General features: G+C 51.6%; 3 protein-coding genes across 3 annotated transcripts; 2 read left to right on the forward strand and 1 right to left on the reverse strand.

The window, feature by feature from the left end:
- Window positions 1–2005: 2005 nt before the first annotated feature.
- On the forward strand, window positions 2006–3810 carry Apoa1 (apolipoprotein A1). Its single transcript, XM_021208118.1, has 4 exons — window positions 2006–2106; window positions 2336–2397; window positions 2517–2670; window positions 3143–3810. Exons 2-4 carry the CDS (start codon window positions 2355–2357, stop codon window positions 3738–3740), a joined length of 795 nt encoding a protein of 264 aa, XP_021063777.1. The 5' UTR covers window positions 2006–2106; window positions 2336–2354; the 3' UTR covers window positions 3741–3810.
- Window positions 3811–6389: 2579 nt separating this feature from the next.
- Window positions 6390–8619, reverse strand: Apoc3 (apolipoprotein C3). The gene is made up of 4 exons (XM_021208121.2): window positions 8569–8619; window positions 7965–8032; window positions 7721–7844; window positions 6390–6679 (listed from the first exon to the last, which is right to left on the reverse strand). Exons 2-4 carry the CDS (start codon window positions 8017–8019, stop codon window positions 6559–6561), a joined length of 300 nt encoding a protein of 99 aa, XP_021063780.1. The 5' UTR covers window positions 8020–8032; window positions 8569–8619; the 3' UTR covers window positions 6390–6558.
- Window positions 8620–14175: 5556 nt separating this feature from the next.
- On the forward strand, window positions 14176–16751 carry Apoa4 (apolipoprotein A4). The gene is made up of 3 exons (XM_021208117.1): window positions 14176–14535; window positions 14770–14896; window positions 15581–16751. The coding sequence occupies exons 1-3, from the start codon at window positions 14487–14489 to the stop codon at window positions 16578–16580; spliced, it is 1176 nt and encodes a 391-aa protein (XP_021063776.1). The 5' UTR covers window positions 14176–14486; the 3' UTR covers window positions 16581–16751.
- Window positions 16752–21676: the final 4925 nt, after the last annotated feature.

Raw genomic sequence — 21676 nt, forward strand, 5'->3', positions numbered from 1 at the left:
ACCTTTCAACAGTCTTGCTTGAAATGTGTTCAGATTTCACGGACAACATAACACAAATACAACTCTGGAGTTCAGAGGCTCAAATCATGGCTAAAAGCACGGGCTTGTCAGAGTGGTGCTCTGTCTGAAAACTCTTTCGGTCAGAGAAAACCTGCATCTTCGCCTCTCTCTTCCAGCATCCATGGATGCGTAGCTGATACCCGCTTGGCTCATCTGCACACTCATATTGCTTGGTCTCTATTTCTGTTCTCAAGTTTCTCCTTGGCTTTGGCACTTCTGCCTCCTCTAGCATATTGAGAGACCCTTGTGAGTACCGTGCCCTCTGGCTATCCCAGGCTACCCTTGAGTTCAAGTCCCCTCATCACACTTGCCACATTAGACACCAGGCACAGGTCCCTGGCCTTAGGAAGTGCACACACATCTTTTCCATCCTTCCTCCCACACAGCGACTGGGATCATAAGGAAGCCATGGCATGTTCTGTCATTATCTTTCCTTAGCAGATAAGAGACCCAGGGGCGGAGAGGTTATGTAACTTGCCCCGGTCACCTGGAGAATAAGTCACAGATCCCAGAACCAAGGTTCTCTCTGATTGCAAAGCCTCCTGGGATGGGAGCAGCCTGGAATCCCAGCCACTCCCTGAACTGGTAGACAGACTCCAAGCTGGTTTCTAGGGAGTTGAGGAGGTTCCTAGGGAGATGGGCAGAGTACATGCCTGCCCTGGGTCCCAAATGCAGAGACCTGGGCGCAAGGTCCATCCTTGCCTCTAAGGCTGAGAGATAAAGGACACAGCAAATTCCTCCCACTCTCATCAGGCTCTTATCTAGAACTAAGTTCATGGGAGAACCTCAAATAGATGGTCTCAAAAGTTCCTCTTAGCTTGGAAACTCACTTTTCATAGTGGGGCTTTAGAGATGATCTGTGGGTTTTGTTTGTTTTGTTTTGTTTTGTTTTGTTTTTAGATAACCCAGGCTGACTTCAAACTTGCTATATGCTCAAGGCTGTGGTTTTGAACCTTCAACCCTCTGACCTCCCAAGTGCAAGGATTGAAGGCATGGGCCACCGTACTCAGCGCACTCTATACAGCTACCCAGCTCTCCCATCCTGGCAAGCAAGCCTATGCTCTTACCACTCTGGGAAGACATATCATCACTGAAATACATGACCCCTTTTAGTGGAAGGGAGGTTGAGTAACAGCATCTACACATAACAAAAACATTGGCAACTAGGGCTGGAGAGATGGCTCAGCGGTTTAAGACCACTAGCTGCTCTTCCAGAGGTCCTGAGTTCAATTCCCAGAAACCACATGGCAGCTCACAACCATCTGGAAAGGAATTTGATTCCATCTTCTGGTGTGCATGAAAGCAGAGCACTCGTGTACTTAAGGAAGAAAGGAAGGGAGGAAGGGAGGAAGGGAGGAAGGGAGGGAGACAAGAAAGGAGCCAACAACACCATGTTGGCCTCTGTCATTTCTTCTGATGCGTCAGAGGGGTCTTCACCCTCAGCCTAGGAATCTGAGACCGTCTGCATCTCGATCAGGCAATTCCCTGAGCCTCAGTTGTTCTTGGATTTAGGGTTGGGAGATTGGCTAAACATAGGCATCTGGAGAGACGAATCCCCAAACCTGGGGGACCAGGGTGAGGTGAAAGGGGGAACCCCTTGGAATGCAAGAAAACGTTGGGGCGGGACTGTGAGTGAAGGAGCCCAAAATTCCTCACTCCCTCCCTGTTCCAGGCTCAGGGCACTAGCAACACAGAGGAGTCCAGAGTAGACTCCATTTGTCTATCTTGAAGAAGACATACACCACAGAATGGTGCAACTGCCTTACCCCTGGGGACCCCTGGAGTCTGCAGCCATCCCCTGCTGCCCCCACCTGAACCCTTGATCCCAGCTCGGCAGCCCCCGCAGTTTCCTGTTTGCCCACTCTGTTTGCCCAGCCTCAGGAACAGAGCTGATCCTTGAACTCTAAGTTCCACATCGCCAGCAAAAGTAAGCAGTGGCAGGGCCAGGCTGAGCTTATCAGTCTCCCAGCCCAGCCCCTGCCCACACACATATATAGGCCGGGGAAGAAGAGCTGGACACCCAGACTGTCGGAGAGCTCCGGGGAGGTAAGTGCAGCTACCTGCCCTCCGCGGCTCTGGCTCCATAGCGCCTCCCAGTTGATGCTCCACTGTCCAAATCAATACTGTGGATATCTGGCACCTTTTCCCCACTCTAGATAATGCTTCCACGGGCTTGAATTGTGTGTGGAGCCTTTCCATGACAATGCCTCCCTTCAGCCCAGCCCTCCTCCTCCTGCTCCTCCTCCTCCTCCTCCTCCTTCTTCTTCTTCTTCAGGTCACCCACACCCTTCAGGATGAAAGCTGTGGTGCTGGCCGTGGCTCTGGTCTTCCTGACAGGTAGGTGCTTCTTGGCATGCATGGGACTACCTCCCTGGGCACAGAGAACAGAATTCCCACTGTTCTCTTCCCTGACTCCGAGTCTGCCCTAACACGGGTCTCCCCCCCCCCATCCCCAGGGAGCCAGGCTTGGCACGTATGGCAGCAAGATGAACCCCAGTCCCGATGGGACAAAGTGAAGGATTTCGCTACCGTGTATGTGGATGCGGTCAAAGACAGCGGCAGAGACTATGTGTCCCAGTTTGAATCCTCCTCCTTGGGCAAACAGCTGAAGTAAGGAAGGACCTAGCATGGGGCCTGGAGCAGGGCAAGGGCTACCCATCCAGGGTGGGCAGAGAGACAAGTGAGAAGATGCTGGAACTGAGCTGGCTAGACCTTCACCTGCTTTCCTACCAGCTGGGCACCATGGCGGGTTCCAGGGAAGGACTAGGGGTGGGACAGTACTGGCCAGACAGAACCAGAGAGAGAGAGAGAGAGAGAGAGAGAGAGAGAGAGAGAGAGAGAGAGACTGGCCTTGTAACTGGCACCAACCACATCTGTGTTCTTGGTGCCTTGGGCCATGTGTACAGAGGGATGTAAAGGGAGGGCAGGGAGTTAGAGAGGGTTGCATGTTTGGGGAAACTAGGACCATAGCAACTGCACATTTGGGGACAGGTGGCACCCAGGTATCATGTGCATGGATCTGAAGACCAGGGGCAGCTCAAGATGCCTGGGGTTGTCTCTCAGCCGCTCTCTCCCCCTCTAGCCTGAATCTCCTGGAAAACTGGGACACTCTGGGTACAACCGTTGGTCAGCTGCAGGAACGGCTGGGCCCATTGACTCGGGACTTCTGGGATAACCTGGAGAAAGAAACAGATTGGTTGAGACAGGAGATGAACAAGGACCTAGAGGAAGTGAAGCAGAATGTGCAGCCCTACCTGGACGAATTCCAGAAGAAATGGAACGAGGATGTGGAGCTCTACCGCCAGAGGGTGGCGCCTCTGGGCGCCGAGCTGCACGAGAGCGCGCGCCAGAAGCTGCAGGAGCTGCAAGGGAAACTGTCCCCTGTGGCTGAGGAATTTCGCGACCGCATGCGCACGCACGTAGACGCGCTGCGCACACAGCTAGCGCCCCACAGCGACAAGTTGCGCGAGAGCCTGGCTCAGCGCCTGGCTGAGCTCAAGAGCAACCCTACCCTGAACGAGTACCACACCAGGGCCAAAACCCACCTGAATACATTTGGCGAGAAAGCCAGACCCGCGCTGGAGGACCTGCGCCATACGCTGATACCCATACTGGATACCCTTAAGACCAAAGTCAAGAGTGTGATCGACAAGGCCAGAGAGACGCTGACCGCCCAGTGAGGCGCCCGCTTCCACTCCCCACCCCCACCCCCGCATTGGCTTTCTTACATTAAACCTTTCCAAAATGGAATAGCTTCTTTCTTTGGGGAACATGGGGAGGGCGCTAAGGGGACAACAAGGGACGTGAGAACATGGTGCCGCACTGGAGATTCCTTTGTATGCGACTACTGCTCTTAAAGCTCGCTCAAGCTGGCCACCTGGCTGGTTCAGAATATGAGACAGAATCCCTTCCTAAGAAGACTCCGAGGGAAATGGATGGCTAGGCAAAGCAACAAAGAACCCCAAAAGGGCCCCCACAGAGGCTCAGACCACTAGTGCTGTAACCCAGGATCGGAGTGGGTGGCGATAGGACTGGCTTTGAGAGGGCTGGTTTCTTGTGCTAGCCGTGTTTCCAGGTGGGGTCCAGAGGGTGCAGGACCGGAGCCTCTTCCACTCCCTAGAGCCAGGATTCCTCCGGGAGCCAGGGAGATTGGAATGATTGGGTGGGTGCTAATAAAAGGCCAGGAGCTGAACCGCTCTCAGTCACTCACCCCAAACCTCTCAGCAAACAATTCCCTTTGATCTTTCCCTCCGCACCCACACAGTGTGCTGAAAGGGTCAAGGCTGCAGCCACTCTACCTGACAGTTGGGTACAAAAACAAACAAACAAAAACCCCTCTCTGTGATGCTGATGACCACACATTTATTAAAGAGGCCTTCATATCCATCTCTAAATCCTGAAGGATGATGGCCTTTAAGCCCACACTAGCTGGGGAAGCTGAGCTGGGAGGTCTCAAGTTAGTCACTGCAGGAAAGGTGGGTCAGGATGTGTTGGTCATTTAAAAAAAAAAAACAACAACAACAACTTTTATTACATGGGGCTGGTAAGGTAAAGGTAGAGACACTTGCGGAAGCCTGAGGATCTGAGTTCAGTGCTTGGAAGACACACACACACACACACACACACACACTAAATAAGTCTAATAAAATTTAAATGTTTTAAATTACCCTTATTTATATTTGTGGTGTGTGTGTGTGTGTGTGTGTTTTCACGTGCCACAGAACATGTGTGTGAGTTCAGAGGACAATTTGCAGGTATCTGTTCTCTTTTTTCCACCATGTAGGTCCCAAAGATCAAACTCAGGTCACTAGGATTAGTGTAGCGAGTGTCTCTACTACCTAAGCCATCTTGCCAGTCCTTGTTTATTTCCTTACGTATTCATTTTGTTTGGAGACAGTGTCTCCACTAGCCCAGGCTAGACTCAAATGGTCTCTGATCTTTCTGCCCCGTCTCCCAAGTGCTGAGGGTTACAAGGATGACCCACCACTGTTACTCTGTGCTGAGACACAAACCCAGAGCTCTGTGCGTACAAGACAAGCACTCTACCACGTGAGCCGCATGCCAAGCCCAGGCTGTTCATTGTTTAGACTAATCGGCTATGGGCGCCCACAATTACTTAAAAAAAAAAAAAATTTTTTTTTAAGTGTAACCAAGCACTCATGTTCACAGGAATGAGGATGTGTGCAGAAACACTCTCATGCCAACAGCCTTCTTCTCATCTGCCCCTCTTTATGCCTGTTGGTATGCAGGCGGTCTCCATCCATCTGGAGGGTCTTTCTCCATCTCCCGTGTATCCTCATGAGCCCCTGGATGAAGGGGCGGGTTTTTAGATCCACAATCATTCGGAGCCACAACAGACATTAAACCAGGTCTGGGTAGGAAGGTTTCCTGGTGTAGACACTGAGACTTCTGGCTCTCAGTGGACAGGACGAGAAGCCCCTGTTGGATTTCCAGAGAGAACATAGTCCAGTCTGCCAGTTGTGCCAGTGCAGTCTGGAAAGGAGCCTCCAACACCTGGCAGAGACTTTTCCCGTGCCAGCAACGTGGAAGCTGGAAAGCTGGCCCTGCAATGTGCTTGCCCTTGGTCCACTGGCACTCTCTGAACATTGGTCTTTTACTCTATAATGTGCGAGATCTGTTTTGCGACACTGGGTCCCTTTGAAGTGAGTGTTTGGGCTGGAGGGTGGGGGGGTTGGAACTTAGCAGGCAGCCCTTTGGGGATTCTGAGGACACTGGGACTCCATTCCAGTCTAGGAGGTCACCTAGTTTAGCTGTCACAGTGAGGACTGTTTACAAGGGGTGTGTGGATGTGGCACCTCATGCTTTTAGACACTACCGTTTCATTTCCACAACAAACCTTCAGGGGAGGGGCAGATCGTACCCATTCTATTTATAAGAAAAGGAAGCAGCTACGATGCAGTGGGTTTGAGACTTCTCCAACCAGCCTCCCAGGCTGCCTCCTTCCTTTCCGCCTGTTTAAAGGGGCCAGGCAGCCTGGGCTGTGCAAACCATCTGCACGGGGTTGGTGATCACATTTGACCTTAAGCCTGGAGATGACTTAAGACTGCTAGCTAGACAGATACCACACTCCAGCCACATCATCCACATTGTCCTGCCCTTGACAGGTTTATCACAGATTGTAACTGCAAATCTGTTGTTACCTGATTTGATCTATCCCATGAAGTCAAGCAGGGAAGCGGAGTTAGTCCTACGTACAAAGGAAGGAGCACCCCAGAGACCACTAAAGAGGTGGATAACCTACAGCCCCAGGTCTAGCTCATCCCCATGCCCAGACATCAAGGCACATGGGATACCCACTAACCACTAACGGCAGCTTCTTATCCAGCTTTATTAGGGATAGCATGTTTAGGTGAGATCTGGGGAGGGGTGGAGACATGAGAACATACTTTCCCCTTAAAACAGCCTTCAGGGGCCACCTGGCAGGCCTGGAGGGGGGCAACAGGATGGAGGAGCAGGCACATCTGGAACATAGAAGTCTCACGACTCAATAGCTGGAATTGGTTGGTCCACAGGGGTAGAATCCCAAAAGCTGGTGAACTTGTCAGTAAACTTGCTCCAGTAGCCTTTCAGGGATCTGAAGCGATTGTCCATCCAGCCCCTGGGGGTTAAAGCAATAAGAGGCATCCATGGGGGGGGAGAGAGAGAGAGAGAGAGAGAGAGAGAGAGAGAGAGAGAGAGAGAGAGAGAGAGAGAGAGAGAGAGAGAGAAGATCCCCTATGGGCAGCTAGACCCAGGACTGCACACAGGGCCCCACTGGCTCTCTAAGCCACCAGCACCACCTTACCTATCACCACCCCAGAATCACCTGCAGCCACCTCCCAGGGCAGAAGAGATGGTAAAGGAGCACCCTAAGAAACCCCACCTTCATCAAGGTTGGATCAGACCCTCAGTGCCTCCCATCCAATCTCCTTTCAGGCCAGAGGCACCAAGCACTCAGGAGCTGGATACTAAGGTCAGCCTGCCTGTGTAGTCCATGCAAATTGTTCCCTTGAGGTCCCCCAACCCTGGCTCTAAGTGGGTGAGGCAGAGGCAGGGCCAGTCTCTCATTTGAAACATTACTGAATGGCTTCTAAACTGTGTCATCTAGGCCAGGTTATCTAACTCTTTATCATCAGTAAATCTGAGTATCTAATATCCTCCCCACAGCCTGGTCTGGGGACAGAGACCGTCAACATCTTTTGCTACATAGGTAACTGAACTATCAAATGTCAGCCAAAGCCATTGGCCAGGGGGTGATGTTTCATAGTGGACAAGATGCCGAACTCAGACTGAGCCCAGGGATGGAAACAGGGCAGACTCCCACCCTCTAACCCCCAACCTCCTTCCCACCACTACCCCCTGCATACAGGCAGAAAGCAGAGCAGGTAGGCCTCCCAGCACACGCTCTAAACACAGAGGAGAAAACCTGCAGCAAGGCTTAATGCCGCTCAGGCTGCTCTGAGGAGAAGCAGAGGAGATAGGAGAAGGCTGCTTGCCCTGCTGGTCATCTCAGTCCCAGTACCCAAAAGCCTCATGAGGGACCAGAGGCTCAGACAGGCCCCAGGCCCTGGTAAACTTGATGGACCACGGCCTCTGTGCCAGGGTCTCAGCACCAGGGCAGGAGAGGAGAAGATGCAAGAACGGAGGTCAGTGTGCATACCTGGCCACCACAGCTAGATCAGACTCGTGCACGCTGCTTAGCGCATCCTGGACCGTCCTGGAGGCTTGTTCCATGTAGCCCTGCACAGAGCCCAGCAGCAAGGATCCATCTTCCTCTTCAGCTCCTGCAAGAGAGCAGAGTTGGGCCACACCAGCCCTCAGCTCCTGCCCTGCCACCACTTATCAGGACGGGGGGGCCCCTGACCAGCTCCCACTGAAACCCAGCCCCACTCCCACCAGCTTACGGGCAGATGCCAGGAGAGCCAAGAGGGCCACAGTGAGGAGCGTCCGGGGCTGCATGGCACCTAGGCACCTGCGGGAGAGCATCTTGTGAGAGGGTATTGTGGATCTGCCACATCTAGGCCCTTCCCTTGAGAATGCCATGACTCCTAGGTCGTGAATCCGAAGCCTTTCTCCTACTGATATCAGACAAGAGAACTACAGTAGACCCAGGCCCCCAAGTAGGGTGGAAGGTGCAGTATAGAAGTCCTCTGCAGAACGGGACATCTACCCTAATATGCTGAGAAACAATAGGTTTCTTTTCCTCTCTAAGACTCGGTTTTTTCAGTCCTGGGTAGGCATGGATACCAAAGGCTTCTAATAGCTCAGAGCAAGCCAAACAGGGACAGTGTGACCCAATTGCAGGCAGCTCTGCCACTACCCAGTGCAAGGCTTTTAGCCCAGTGGCCTTCCTTTCCCCAGCTTCTAGCCCTCCCCCACCCGCCAGGAACCCAAGGGTGGAGGCCCTGAGTCCCAAGCCTTCTGTGGACTAGCTGGCTGGGTGGCGAGAGCGTCTTCCTCCAGTTCTTTGTCTCTTCCCTTCCTTCCTCTCCTCCCCAGGGCCATTACCTGGAGTAGCTAAGCTGCTTCTAGGGATAAGACTGAGCAGGCAAGCGGGGAGGGCTCTGACCTGTTTTATACTGGCTCCAGGATGGGACAGCGGGCACAGAAGGCCCAGTGAGCTGGTCAAAGGTCACCTGCTGAGCAGTCCAGACCAGAGCCTGAGGCAGGGAGGCCATGCAGCCCGCTGCCAGCGGAGTTGAGAAATCCCTCTGCGATTGCCCATGCTTTTCACGGCCACCTCTGCCACCAAGGGATCAGCTACCAGCTCACCTAGATGAGGTCGGCGAGACGGGAAAAGACAAGGGGATAAGCGGTGCTTTAGCCCTTCACACTTGACTATCCAGACCCATCTAGACAACAGCCTAGAGCCAGTGACAGGCTCCTTCACAGAAGCCAGCTGAAAGCCTTCCAGTAGAATGGAATGGGGGATCTGTGGTGCCACAGTGGAGCAACGGCGGAAGTAGGGTGGGAGGGGGCAGAGTGAAGGTTACGTGCCCCCACGCTGACCTCCACCTCAGGACTCCACTCATGGCTGTGATCCCAACAGTCTCCTCTGCCGGAGCTGGGCAGGGGTTAGTGAGAGAAGGACAAAGGTCACATGAAACCCAAGGCCTTGCCCCTCCCCAACTCCTCCACAGGCCTCCTCTTGCCCTCTGGACCTGTCGTTAGCAATCCTGAGATAGGAGCAGGGCCCGTGGCTGGTGATATCTGACCCCTACATGAGCCCTGACTGTGAAGACCTGCAGGCAGCAAGGCATAGAGAGGCCATTCACAATGAAGGTGAGGATGAAGGAGGCGCTCTGGGGCAACTGTAAGATGTCCCCTGAGCTAGTACTGAGACCCACAGCCTAGACAGCATCAGGGGACATTGTCTTCTGATTGCAAAGACTTTGGAGCCAAGAAATCCCAGGTTTGGGGTTTTTTGTTTGTTTGTTTGATTGATTGATTGATTTTTTGTTCATTTGTTTGTCTTTTTGTTTTCTGAGACAGGGTTTCTCTGTGTAGCCCTGACTGTCCTAGAAACAGCTCTGCAGACGAGGTTGGCTTTGAACTCAGAAATCTGCTTGCCTCTGCCTCCCGAGTGCTAGGATGATAGGCATGAGCCACTACCTGGCAAAATCCTAGTGTAAATGCTAACCTTCGGGACTAGAGAAATAGGCCAATTGGGCAAAATCCTCATCTTGTAAGTAGGGAAGACCGTAGTTCAATCCCCAATCCCCATGTACAACGTAAGTGTGGCCGTGTCCACTTGTAATCCCAGCACTGGGGACAGGGAAATAGGTAGCAGGCCAGGAGTTGATGTCCAGCCAGCCTAGCCTCTTCCGTGAGCCCCAGATACCACTGAGAGACTCTGTCTCATAAGGCCAGGTGAACAGCTCTTGAAAAATGATACCTGAAACTGACCTGTGGCCCTCACGGGTGTGCGTGTCACACATGCCTATTGACCTGCACACAAACGCCTAAGCAACTGACGCCTTTGAGGCTGACATGCAGGGTCTGCGGTCAGAAGTTAACAGGATGGGACACTGACTTCCCAGCGTGTGGAGAAACACACAGCAGCTGGCCCAGGGAAGGACTCTGTTTTCCTGCCTCCCAAACGCTGACAGCCCAGCCAGAGACGGCAGGTGGTTTCCATGCAGAAACAGGGCTTGCTGCAGGCAGCAACCTCTCTGAATGAAATCTCAGCCTGAGAGGAGCCTGGCATTTCCCCCTCTGAACTCTTAATCTCTGTCTTTGGCTGAGACACGAAGCTCATCTATCAGAAATTCATTCTTGTGACGTAAGACTGCTGTCTGGGGGTAGCTATGATAGTGTTTGTTTACAAGACCAGCACTCAGGAAAATCGTGTTAGAGGTCAGCCTGGACTAAACAATGTGACTCTGTCTCAGAACAACTCAAAACACAGTTTGTTTCCTGTTAAAATGTGAATTGTCCGAATTATGTTACTTAGACATTACTAACTCCATTTTATGGCTAAAAACCAAAGGCCCAGTGGAGTAGAGGACCGCTCAGCACATGCCACCCAGCAGTGGAGAAGCTGGGTCTCAGCACCTGAGCTGGTCCTCAGCACCCATTTATACCCAAGCTTCCTCTGAGAAAAGTCCCTGGCTAAGCTGAGAGGGAACAAAGGTGGTACCAGGGCGGGGCACTGTGTGTGGTGGAGGGAGATGCTATGTTCTTTTTTTCTTCTCAGCCTGTTTCATGTTCCTAAGCAAAGGGCACAAGAGGGATCAGATCCCAATCTGGGGTGTGGTATCAAGTCCTCGGCCCTGAGAATGATGTAACAGGCTGACTGGGTCATCGTCCATAAGGTAGGGAGGGTCTGGGAAGCCTGTCATCTCCCCTGCATATAGAACATAGTCACTGAATCAAGAAAAGTCAAAAGATGCCAAGAGAGGGTCCCAGCCATGGGATACTTAGCTGCACAGAAAACTTAGGTGTATGATCCCCACATAGTAGTTGGCAGGCACCTTGGATCCTGGGCTCTGGGACTTAGTCTCTTCCAAAACACTTGTACCTTCTCAGCCATAGGAGCCTTAGGAGGTCTCTTGGTGGCTTTCTGGCCTAGGGTCCTCTGGGAAAAGGACAGTGTTCTTGACTTACAAACCCAGTCCCATGGAGGAAGTAGCAGTGGGGGAGTGTCTTAATTTCTTTCTTTTTTTTTTTTTTTTTTTTTTTTTTGGTTTTTTTTTTTTTTCAAGACAGGGTTTCTCTGTGTAGCCCTGGCTGTCCTGGAACTCACTTTGTAGACCAGGCTGGCCTTGAACTCAGAAATCCGCCTGCCTCTGCCTCCCGAGTGCTGGGATTAAAGGCGTGCGCCACCACGCCCGGCTAGTGTCTTAATTTCTTTTCCTGTTGCTATGATACAACGTCCTGACGAAAACAGAGTGAGGGGTTATCCTGGCTCACACATGGGGAGCCATGGTGGCAGGAACGTGAAGTAGCCGGTCACATCACGTTTACAACTAAAAGCAAAGAGCCATGAGAAGCCAGTTCTCAGCTTGGCTCCCTTTTCTCATTTTGTGTGGTCTGGGATCCTTCACCCAAAGACACCCCTCCCCTCTCTCAGGTGATTCCAGATGCTGTCAAATTGACAGTTAAAACTAATCACCACATTGTGGAAGATGTCTTGAACATTTGGGCTGAGAACGGCCCTCAGGAGTGGCTTGCCAGCACACCTCTGTTTGGCTAACAGCAGGTTGGGTGGATGAGAGTCCCAGGGCTCTACTTGGGTCCTGTCTGGGCAGATGGATGGGGTACAGCTATCAATCAGCCTTACTAGCCATGAGCTCTGTATGAGCACAGGCAGAGACTGACGGTCAGACAGAGACGTGTGTGCCAAGACCACTTGATCCTCTGTGCCCAAGGCTGGCTATAAGGTGGTCTGTTCTTTTTCCCTGAAACACGGGGTTCTCATTTTGCCTCACCCCCTATGCAAATCACCAGCAAATGCATAGGAAGTATGCCCCAGTCTTGGAGAAGTCAATATGATGATTTATGACGCGCCAGGAGGCAGTACAACCTCCCAGTAGAAGCTGGTGCATACGTGAAGGTTGGCCACACATGTATGTGCAATGTCCCAGTCTCTTAGCTCAGAACCAACTTCCGAACCCATGGACAACTCAGATATCTATGCATATCTGACAGTCCGTCACTGGCAACCACCCTTGAACGAACTTAGGTGACACAGGTCTTCTCAGAGAGGGTATGAGTGGGCAAGCACCTCTGGACCTGTCCCATGCTGCTGGTACCTGGGACTCAGCCTGCAGGTTCAGGAGGTGGAACCATAGCTGAGGTGTGCTACGTGACTCATCCCCCATCAGTTCTGACCTTTGGGCCCAGCACAGGCTGAACCAGGCCTGATTAGGTAAAACAAGATGAGGACCAATGGGTCAATGGTACAGAGAGAGAAACCGTTTAGAGGTAAAACATAGCTAATATTCAATGAGGAACCTACGGGGAGCCAGACTATCTCACAGAATCTTCGCAACCGAGACTCATCCAAGACCACACAGCACAGACTGTGTGGGATCCAGATGCAAACGCAGGGAGTCGATGCCAGAGCCTGAACTCAGAAAACACCGAGAGACCGCCAAGATGACTCGGTGCACAAAGTCACCCAGCCTGATGACATCAGACGGTAGGAGGAGAGGACAAACCTCTCCAGTTCTCACCTGACCTCTATACACGTGTTGTGATGTATACATACTCACCCCACCAAATATTGGTAAATAAATAACATTATCACTATCATTATCATTAGTTTTGTTTTGTTTTGTTTTGTTTTGAAACAGGGTTTCTCTATGTAGCCCCCTAGCTTCCTGGAACTCACTTTGTAGACTACGCTGTCCTTGAGCTCACAGAGATCCACGACTTCTGCCTCCTGAGTGCTCGGATTAAAGGCGTGCGCCATCACACCTGGCATAAATTAAGTTTTTTTAAAACTCACTAAGCATGGCTGCGCTAGGAAGGAGTGAGCTCGGGGAAGCTCGAGCCCTGCCCTGTGGGGAGCCGTGCAGTGCAGTGGGGCCCAGCAGAGGAGCGCAGGTATCCAGCTGTCTTCAGTCCATGAGACAAGCCAATCTGGACACATTTTTTTTTTTAAATGGATGGCAGCACAGCAAATGAGACTGGGCACAATCGTGGTCTATGCTAGTGGCTGTCATTTCACAAATGCTGTCTTGTGGGTAGCAGTCAATGGGACAATATGATGGATGTCCTCATCTAGTCCCTGGTGTGGTCCACTGAGGCGCCACACTGACCACAATCTGGCATCTTGCCTGTGGATATCCGCTGCAATTTTACTTGTGAACACATGTGGAGTCTCAGTAGGAGGTCAAAAAACTCACTTTCCACAGCAGTGTCTGTCACCTTCTGTCAGAGAGGAGAGGGACAGGGAGAGGGAGAGGGAGAGGGACAGGGACAGGGACAGGGAGAGAAAGGAGTCACTCTGCGTGGCTCTTGCACATGGCTGAGAACAGTGGGGCAGCAAACAAGCCTTAGCCAGCCCCACTCTCTCACTGTTGCCCACTTGGTGACCCTCTGAGGGAAAGGGTGACTTTCCCTCTGCCACTGTCAGGAGAGGATCGGGTTCTCTCCTTCCTTCCTGGTGCTGATGCGCACAGAAAATCATTGTCATTATTTCAGCCCTTTCTCTGGGCTAAGCTCCCTGCAGCCATCTCATGTAATTTAATGTAACAAACTACACATTGTTCAAAGGAGAAACTTGAAGCTTCAGATAACTAGACGGAGGTGAGCCAGCTTGAAGGTCCTAAGACACAAAGCCCACTGATGATTAACTCCTTTGACCCCGGGTTCTGATCCTCTCCCGACCAAGGTTGCCACAGACACCTAAACTGAGGCTCACTGACTGCTATAGCCCTATGCCATCTCTGGGCCTGGTACAGTCTCTGTAGCTGATGGTCCGAGACAGAGTTCAGGTGGGTGGCAGCTGTCACACTGGGGGCTGTCACACTGGGGTGGAAAGAGGAGACCTGCCCCTTGTTCTCTCGGACTGGCACAGATCCAGGGCTGCCAACAGGGCCTCTGGGGCCTCAGTTCTGTTGAGGGACTCCCCTAGACTCCCAGGCTCGTTCCTCCTGAAGTTTCTGGCTATCCTTCCCGGCTTCTTGGACAGGGTGGAGCCAACCCAGGAAGGCTGCTTCCCTCTGCTGCCCGCGTGCCGTCAGCTTCCACGTTGTCTTGGGGTCACTAAAGTCCAAGAGGCCTCCTGGGAGTGTGTCACCTTCCAACGTGGAGTCACACTCGGGGAGGAGGCGGGGAGAGAGGGCTGGAGGGGCTTTAAATACGTGGCTGGCCTTGCCTGCAGTCAATCTTCACAGCAACACGGGTACACTGTTTCTTCGGAGTCCGGGAAACATCCAGTGTAGCTGAGACTGTCCCAGCCCAGTGAGGAGCCCAGGATGTTCCTGAAGGCTGCGGTGCTGACCCTGGCCCTGGTGGCCATCACCGGTGAGTAGACACTGTACCTGGGAGGCAGCAAGAAAAGCTGGCGGACAGCTCAGGGTGGCCTTGTGTTTGCCCAGCCGCTCACAGGAGAACAGGCCTTTGTTCTCCCTGGGCTACCCCAGGGATGGGGCAATGGTTTGGGTTACCCAAACTCCATTATCTGGCTCAGAGCCGAGGCAGAGGGGCCAGGAGAGAGACGATCCTCATAAAGTAACTTGCCTTCCGCTCTCTGCCCAGGCACCCGGGCTGAGGTCACTTCGGACCAGGTGGCCAATGTGGTGTGGGATTACTTTACCCAGCTAAGCAACAATGCCAAGGAGGCTGTGGAACAACTTCAGAAGACAGATGTCACTCAGCAGCTCAGGTAAGTGCGATCAGTCTGCAAGGCTAGGCTTGAAGCCCATAGCTGACCTCAGAGGTGGGACACTGGCTCCTGGAGTCCTTCTGTTCTCACTAAAGGAGTCTTGCCTCCCTGGACCTAGATTGTCCCTGTAAACAGGGAAGCTGGACTCAGGGATCTATCCCTCTAGTTCCTTCTTATCTGCATGTGCTAGAGTTTGGTCAAGAGCCAAATCCCATCACAAACTCTTGGCAGGAAGAAGAAAGAGACATGTCCTGTAAGGACATGAGGTTCTGGGCAAACAGGGGAAGGAGGGCTGGTATTTTGGGGGACCCACTGAGCACATGCAAGGACATCAGACCCTGTGCCACTGGAAGACATGTGTTGCACAATGTGACCCTGGGAGGGGAGCGATGTCAAAGTCCAGTCCCATTCTTTATCCACAGGTAAAGAAAGCAAACTTCTCAAGTCACATGGTGGGCAGATAAGGGTGCAGAGGCTCAGCAGAAGCCTTGCAGATAAAACTCCAAAGTCAAACTAATCCCAGGAGGTTTCCTGAAAGCATGACCTACCCCAGGGGAGGGCCAAAGGGACAAGACAGAGGTCTCTGTCCCCATGGACACATGCCTGACCTAAGCAGGTGTATAGAGCTGAGTGTTCTGCGAGCGTATCTAATGGTGTTTCCTTGTCTCCGTCCTTTCCCTGAAGTACCCTCTTCCAGGACAAACTTGGGGACATCAATACGTACGCCGATGGGGTGCACAACAAGCTGGTGCCCTTTGCCGTACAGATGAGTGGGAATCTAGTCAAGGAAACCGAGAGGGTGAAGGAAGAGATCCAGAAGGAGCTGAAGGACCTACGTGACCGCATGATACCCCACGCCAACAAAGTAACCCAGACGTTCGGGGAGAACATGCAGAAGTTGCAGGAGCACCTGAAGCCCTATGCCGTGGACCTGCAAGCTCAGATCAACACACAGTCCCAGGAAATGAAGCGCCAGCTGACCCCTTACATCCAGCGCATGCAGGCCACGATCCAGGAGAATGTGGACAACCTGCAGACCTCGATGATGCCCCTGGCCAACAAGTTGAAGGACAAGTTTAACAGGAATGTGGAAGAGCTCAAGGGGCAGCTGACCCCCCGTGCCAACGAGCTGAAGGCCACGATCGACCAGAACCTGGAGGATCTGCGCCGCAGCCTGGCCCCTCTTACGGTGGGCATGCAGGAGAAACTCAACCATCAGATGGAGGGCCTGGCTTTCCAGATGAAGAAGAACGCGGAGGAGCTCCAGACCAAGGTCTCTGCAAAAATCGACCAGCTGCAGAAGAATCTGGCCCCGCTGGTGGAAGATGTGCAGAGCAAGGTGAAGGGCAACACGGAAGGGCTGCAGAAGTCTCTGGAAGACCTGAACAGGCAGCTGGAGCAGCAGGTGGAGGAGTTCCGGCGCACTGTGGAGCCCATGGGAGAGATGTTCAACAAGGCTCTGGTGCAGCAGCTGGAGCAGTTCAGGCAGCAGCTGGGTTCCAATTCGGGGGAGGTGGAAAGCCACTTGAGCTTCCTGGAGAAGAGCCTGAGGGAGAAGGTCAGCTCCTTTATGAGCACCCTGGAAAAAAAGGGGAGCCCAGACCAGTCCCTAGCCCTCCCCCTCCCGGAGCAGGCCCAGGAGCAGGTTCAGGAGCAGGTGCAGCCCAAACCTCTGGAGAGCTGAGCTGTCCCTGGTGCCCCCAGCCCATCACAGCAGCAGACACCTGCCCTGCCCCACCACCTGTCTGCCACTCTGTCCCCAGGCACTTCTTGTACCTCCAGCTTGAGGACACATGTCCTGTGGGAGATGACGCCTCATCTCGCTACTCAATAAAGCAACTGAGAAATTAGCCCCGTCGGGTTGCCCTGTGGTTCCTTGGGGGCTGGACTGACGTGGGGGGAGGAAATCAGTACCTGGCAAAGCCAGCCGCATCTGGCTGGGGACTTGGGGGTGGGGCCGGCAACAAGCCTTCAGGTGGGTCAGGGGTTGGTGTGCTAAAGAGGAGAACGCAGAAAAGATGCCAGTCTATTAGAAAACAAAACACACATCCTGCTCACAGCCCTCAAACAGTTATCAAACGCCCTTGAGGTTTCCAATCAAGATTCTGAGCACTAGTCAAAACAGCCTCTGTGGCATTGTGTGCCTGGAGACCAGGGTTCCTGCTGACAGGGATACCTGGAGGGCAGCAAGACACAGTCCCTGACTTTGAAGAGTTTACTGCAAGGCAAGTCCCTTCTTGAATGTGCCTGTGCCTTTGAACTTTATACAAAAGTAAGCCACTCGATCCCACCGTAAAGTATTCATGCTTCCCTGGGAATATTCTCCACCTATGGATAAACCTGTTGACTCCAGAGCTGTATAATAGATGCCACGGGATATGAATGAGGCTTGGCAGCCAAGGTGGAGCAGCCTCTGGAGCTTGCAGAGAACCCTGGCACGCTCTGCCCAGGAACCTCCTGACGGGTGGCTTGCTTTCTGTGACAAAGCTTGGTGGGCACTGGGGCGAAGAGATGAACCCATCAGAGGACCCGAGTGGTTTCGTGGGTACAGCCAGCCACAGGCGGCTGCAGTCTCTGAAATGAATTCTCCCTTGCCCTTGGAGACTTAGAGCCTCCCTAAAGAGGGAGTCTCAGAGTAGAGGAGTTCAGGGATTCCTCCCAAAGGATTTCACAAACTGGCTGTAGCCTCTGCCTCAGGTCTGCAAGTCACACGCGTCTGCCTCAGAATGGGTAAAGTCCCCCTGGGATGGACTGGAACATGCTGTGTGTGTGTGTGTGTGTGGTCCCAGCTGCTCTGGCCTTCTCCTTCCCTTCCAAGGCTTCCTCTGTGTGCCATAAGCCCAGACCTGGGTTTGCATCCTAGTTTCCAGATACTTCTACTGGGTGATTTGGAGCAGGTAACAAAACCTGTTTTGGAAAGGAAAGATGATGAACCTTGGGCACGAGTTATTCAGACGGTCTGAAGGTGCCAAGCACTTAATACAACCATAAAGGCAATGTAAATACTAAGTGTGTGTATACATGTGTACATACACAAGTGCTATGCTGCCCTAGTGTAGCAAACACCTAGGAAACATTCTCCTCTGCTCACATCTCCAGACCCCAGATCCAGGCCACCAAACTCTTTGAGTCTCCCCAGCCCCTGCTAACCTCTGCCCAACTGCCACAGCTACTTGCACTTAAGACCCCGAGCAGGGAAGACACGGGTGACCACATCCTCCTAGGGAAGACCCAGGTGACCAGGGGACCACATGTGTGGCAGCAGGAGTCTGGCTGACTGGGATTAAGAAACGCTTGCTTAGAGACCCCAAGGCACCAAACGGAGACAGGACAAAGGCTGGTTGGTGTTCTGAGCTGATCTGGAAGCTTCCGGTAGATCAGTTGGTTGAGCTCTGTCTCTCAAAGCCTCTGAGTCTCCCAGACTCTTGTTCTTAGTACAAATCCCGAGCAGGACCCCTGAGTTCTTTCCTGCTGTCTTCAGGATTGTTAAACACATCTGCCTTACTCCTGCTTTCTCCGAGTGAGGGTACACTTGCTTACTTTCTCTTGAGCCAGGATGTCACTCCTAACCTTCAGTCTTTTAGGTCATATGCTTCCGGGTCATAGCATTTGCTTTTGGCTGCTTTAATAGACTGGATGTTCCTGTGCCCTTAAATTCATGTATTGCAATGAACACACTGTGGTGTGTGTGTGTGTGTGTGTGTGTGTGTGTGTGTGTGCATGTGTGTATTTGGGTGGATGGGTGCATGTATAGGTCAGAGAATAACCCGAAAGAAAACCATTTGCTTCCTTTGGGACAGGGTCTCTTATAAGCCTGGAGCTCACCAATTAGGGCAGACAGGCTGAACAGCGAGTGACAGGGACCTACTTGTCCAAGCCTCCTGGAAATGAATGTATTCCAACCATCAATGCAAAGTTAGCTATGGTGGCATATACCTTTAATTCCAGCACTCAGAAGACAGAAGCAAGTAGATCACTGTGAGTTCAAAGCCAGCCTGGCCTACGTGGGGATTTCCAGGCTAGCCAGGCCTATATGATGAGATCTTATCACAAATGAAAACAAATAAACAAACAAAAGAGACCGTGTTAGATTGGTTTATTTTACTTCCTATTGCTGTGGTTATGAGGTTTGGTCTCTTTCATGGTTAAACAATTTTATTTGGCAGAGGCAGGTGGATTTCTGAGTTTGAGGCCAGCCTGGTCTACAGAGTGAGTTCCTGGACAGCCGGGGCTACACAGAGAAACCCTGTCTCCAAAAAACCACCACAAATATTTAAACCATCTGTGACCCCTAGGAAGATTCAGCTGGCTCGCAGCCAGAAGTGATAATGAGGGATTTTTGCAACTTGATCCTCAACCCAGTACCAAGTATCCCTGCCCTCTACCAGTAGATGGGCCCCAGGCCCAGGACAGGAGTGGAAGGATCTCAGGTAGAAAATGACCCAGAAACCACTCAGTGCAAAGAGACACACTCGTCGAATTGAGAAGACAGCACCAGCTTAGAGGAGAACCAAGAGGCTCCGGACTTAAGGGAGGTCAGAGAGAAGCACAGAGCACTCTGTTATAACAGACCTGCAGCTCCTGTCATGGACCAGGTCCTTCTGAGCGTGTGCCAGAGGAGAAAACTACTGCATCCAGGTGGGGACAGCTCACACTTTTAATCCCAGCCCTCAGAGGCAGGCAGATCTCTGTGAGTTCAAAGCCAGCCTGGTCTACAGAGTGAGATCCAAGACAGCCAGAACTACACTGAGAAACCCGTTCCCTTCCCCCCNCCAAAAAAAAAAAAACAAAAACAAAACCAGAAACCAATCATTGCAAAGATTCAATTTAGTCCTAAATCTTATAATCTCTTCCTTTAATTTAAAAACATTTACTTATGTGTGCCAGGACATGTGTGTATGCATGTAGGCCATGAGCCTCTCCCAGACTTGCCACTGGTGGTCTATAAGGATTGTGTGTGGTTTGAATGTATACAAATAACTTTTTATACCTCTATGCATTGATTTGACCCAAAGAAATTCTACTGAGTCTCAATTACTCCCACTTGCTCTAGAAGCTTCAAGTATTCGATGAAATGTAACAACTTGAAACGATGTAAATAAATCGTGAGGAGTTAAGGTTAGATTACATTACTAGGTCTAGTTTTTTAAAGTTTGCAACAAAACATAATCTGTGTTCATTTAGAGAGAGAGAGAGAGAGAGAGAGAGAGAGAGAGAGAGAGAGAGAGAGAGAGAGAGAAATAGATTAGGAGGGAGGTCTTTGGGAGAGGATGAGGTCTTTAAGAACAGGATTGGAATTCTCACTAATAGAAGGATCATGAAAGGATCTCCATGAAAGTCCTCCTTGCTTCAGATGTCAGACATAGCTAGACAGCGCCATCTATGGGCCAGGGGTGGCCTTCACCAGCTACCTGATGACTGGATGGTGTCTATGGTGTTTTGTCAGAGCAGTCTGAGCCGGTTTCTGACAACAGCTGCCCAGCTTCTGAAAGTTCCTTGCTTTGGCTGGAGAATTTCCCTTTGAGGAAAGTTTTGTTTCAGGGGTTTTGTTCTGGTTTTGTTTTTTGAAAAAGGGTCTCATGTATCCTGGGCTGGTCTCAGATTTGAAATGTACCAAAGATCACCTTGCACTTCTGGTCCTCCTGGCTCCATGTCCCAAATGATAGAACTGCAAGTGTGCACTACCACCCCGGCTCTCTGGGGAGTTTTATTTTTAATTTTCTTATTTACACATTTATTTGTTTGTGCATTGATTGATAGATAGGTTGATTGATTGATTGTGTGTGTGTGTGTGTGTGTGTGTGTGTGTGTGTGTGTGTATGGACACCCACATATGTGAGTATATGCATATGGGTATGTATGTAAGTGTGCACTCCGGCCGTATGTATGTAAAGGTCTGAGGACAACTTTTGAGTGTGGGTTGGGTTCTCTCCCTTTACTGTGAGGGGCCTGAAGACTGGACTCAGGTAATCCAACCTGACAGCAGGTGTCTTTACTTGCTGAGCCATCTTCCTTTTGAGGGAAGTCACCTGTGACTCCTGGTACAGATGCCAAATAGCAGCCTCTTACAGCATGGTGTGGTGGGGGAGGCCTGCAGTTCTAGTATTAGGAGGATGAAACAGGAAGATTATGAACTTGGGGACATACTGGACTTCACAGAGAGAATCGGTATGGAAGGTAGGAAGGAAGGAATAAAGGGAGGAAGGGAGAGACAGAGGGAGGGAGAGACAGAGGAAGGGAGGAAGAGAGAGGAAGGAAGAAGGGAAGGAAGAAGGGAAGGGAAGAAGAAAAGAAGGACAGGGGAAAGAGGGACAAAGAGGTGGTCTGGCTTATGGTGACATCAGCTAGATTTCTCTCCTGTCTTCCCTGATGTCTTTTTTCTAAGCTGTGTGCTCCACCTTTGCAGAATTTTTTAAAAACCTAGTTCAATCAGTTCAATTCTGGCTCAGACGGCTCAGCAAGTAACGGTGCCTGTTGTCAGGTTGGGTTACCTGAGTCCAGTCTTCAGGTCCCTCACAGTAAAGGGGGAGAACCCAACTCACACTCAAAAGTTGTCCTCAGACCTTTACGTAGAGGGGTCCAAGTAAGAGCCGTACCCCTCACACCTTCCCATTCCTTCTTAGGGAGCCCTGTGTGCCTTGGCCTTTGGTAGTCTTTGTCCCGTGAAACAGGATGAAAGAATTATAACATCCGTGTGGAGATTGCCATCNCTCAGCAGTGGTTGAAGATGATCCAGAGGACCTTCAGCTTCCTCAAGGATTGGGGAGGGATGGTCTTCTG

Source organism: Mus pahari, chromosome 10 (assembly GCF_900095145.1).
Source record: "Mus pahari chromosome 10, PAHARI_EIJ_v1.1, whole genome shotgun sequence".
Lineage (NCBI taxonomy): Eukaryota > Metazoa > Chordata > Mammalia > Rodentia > Muridae > Mus > Mus pahari.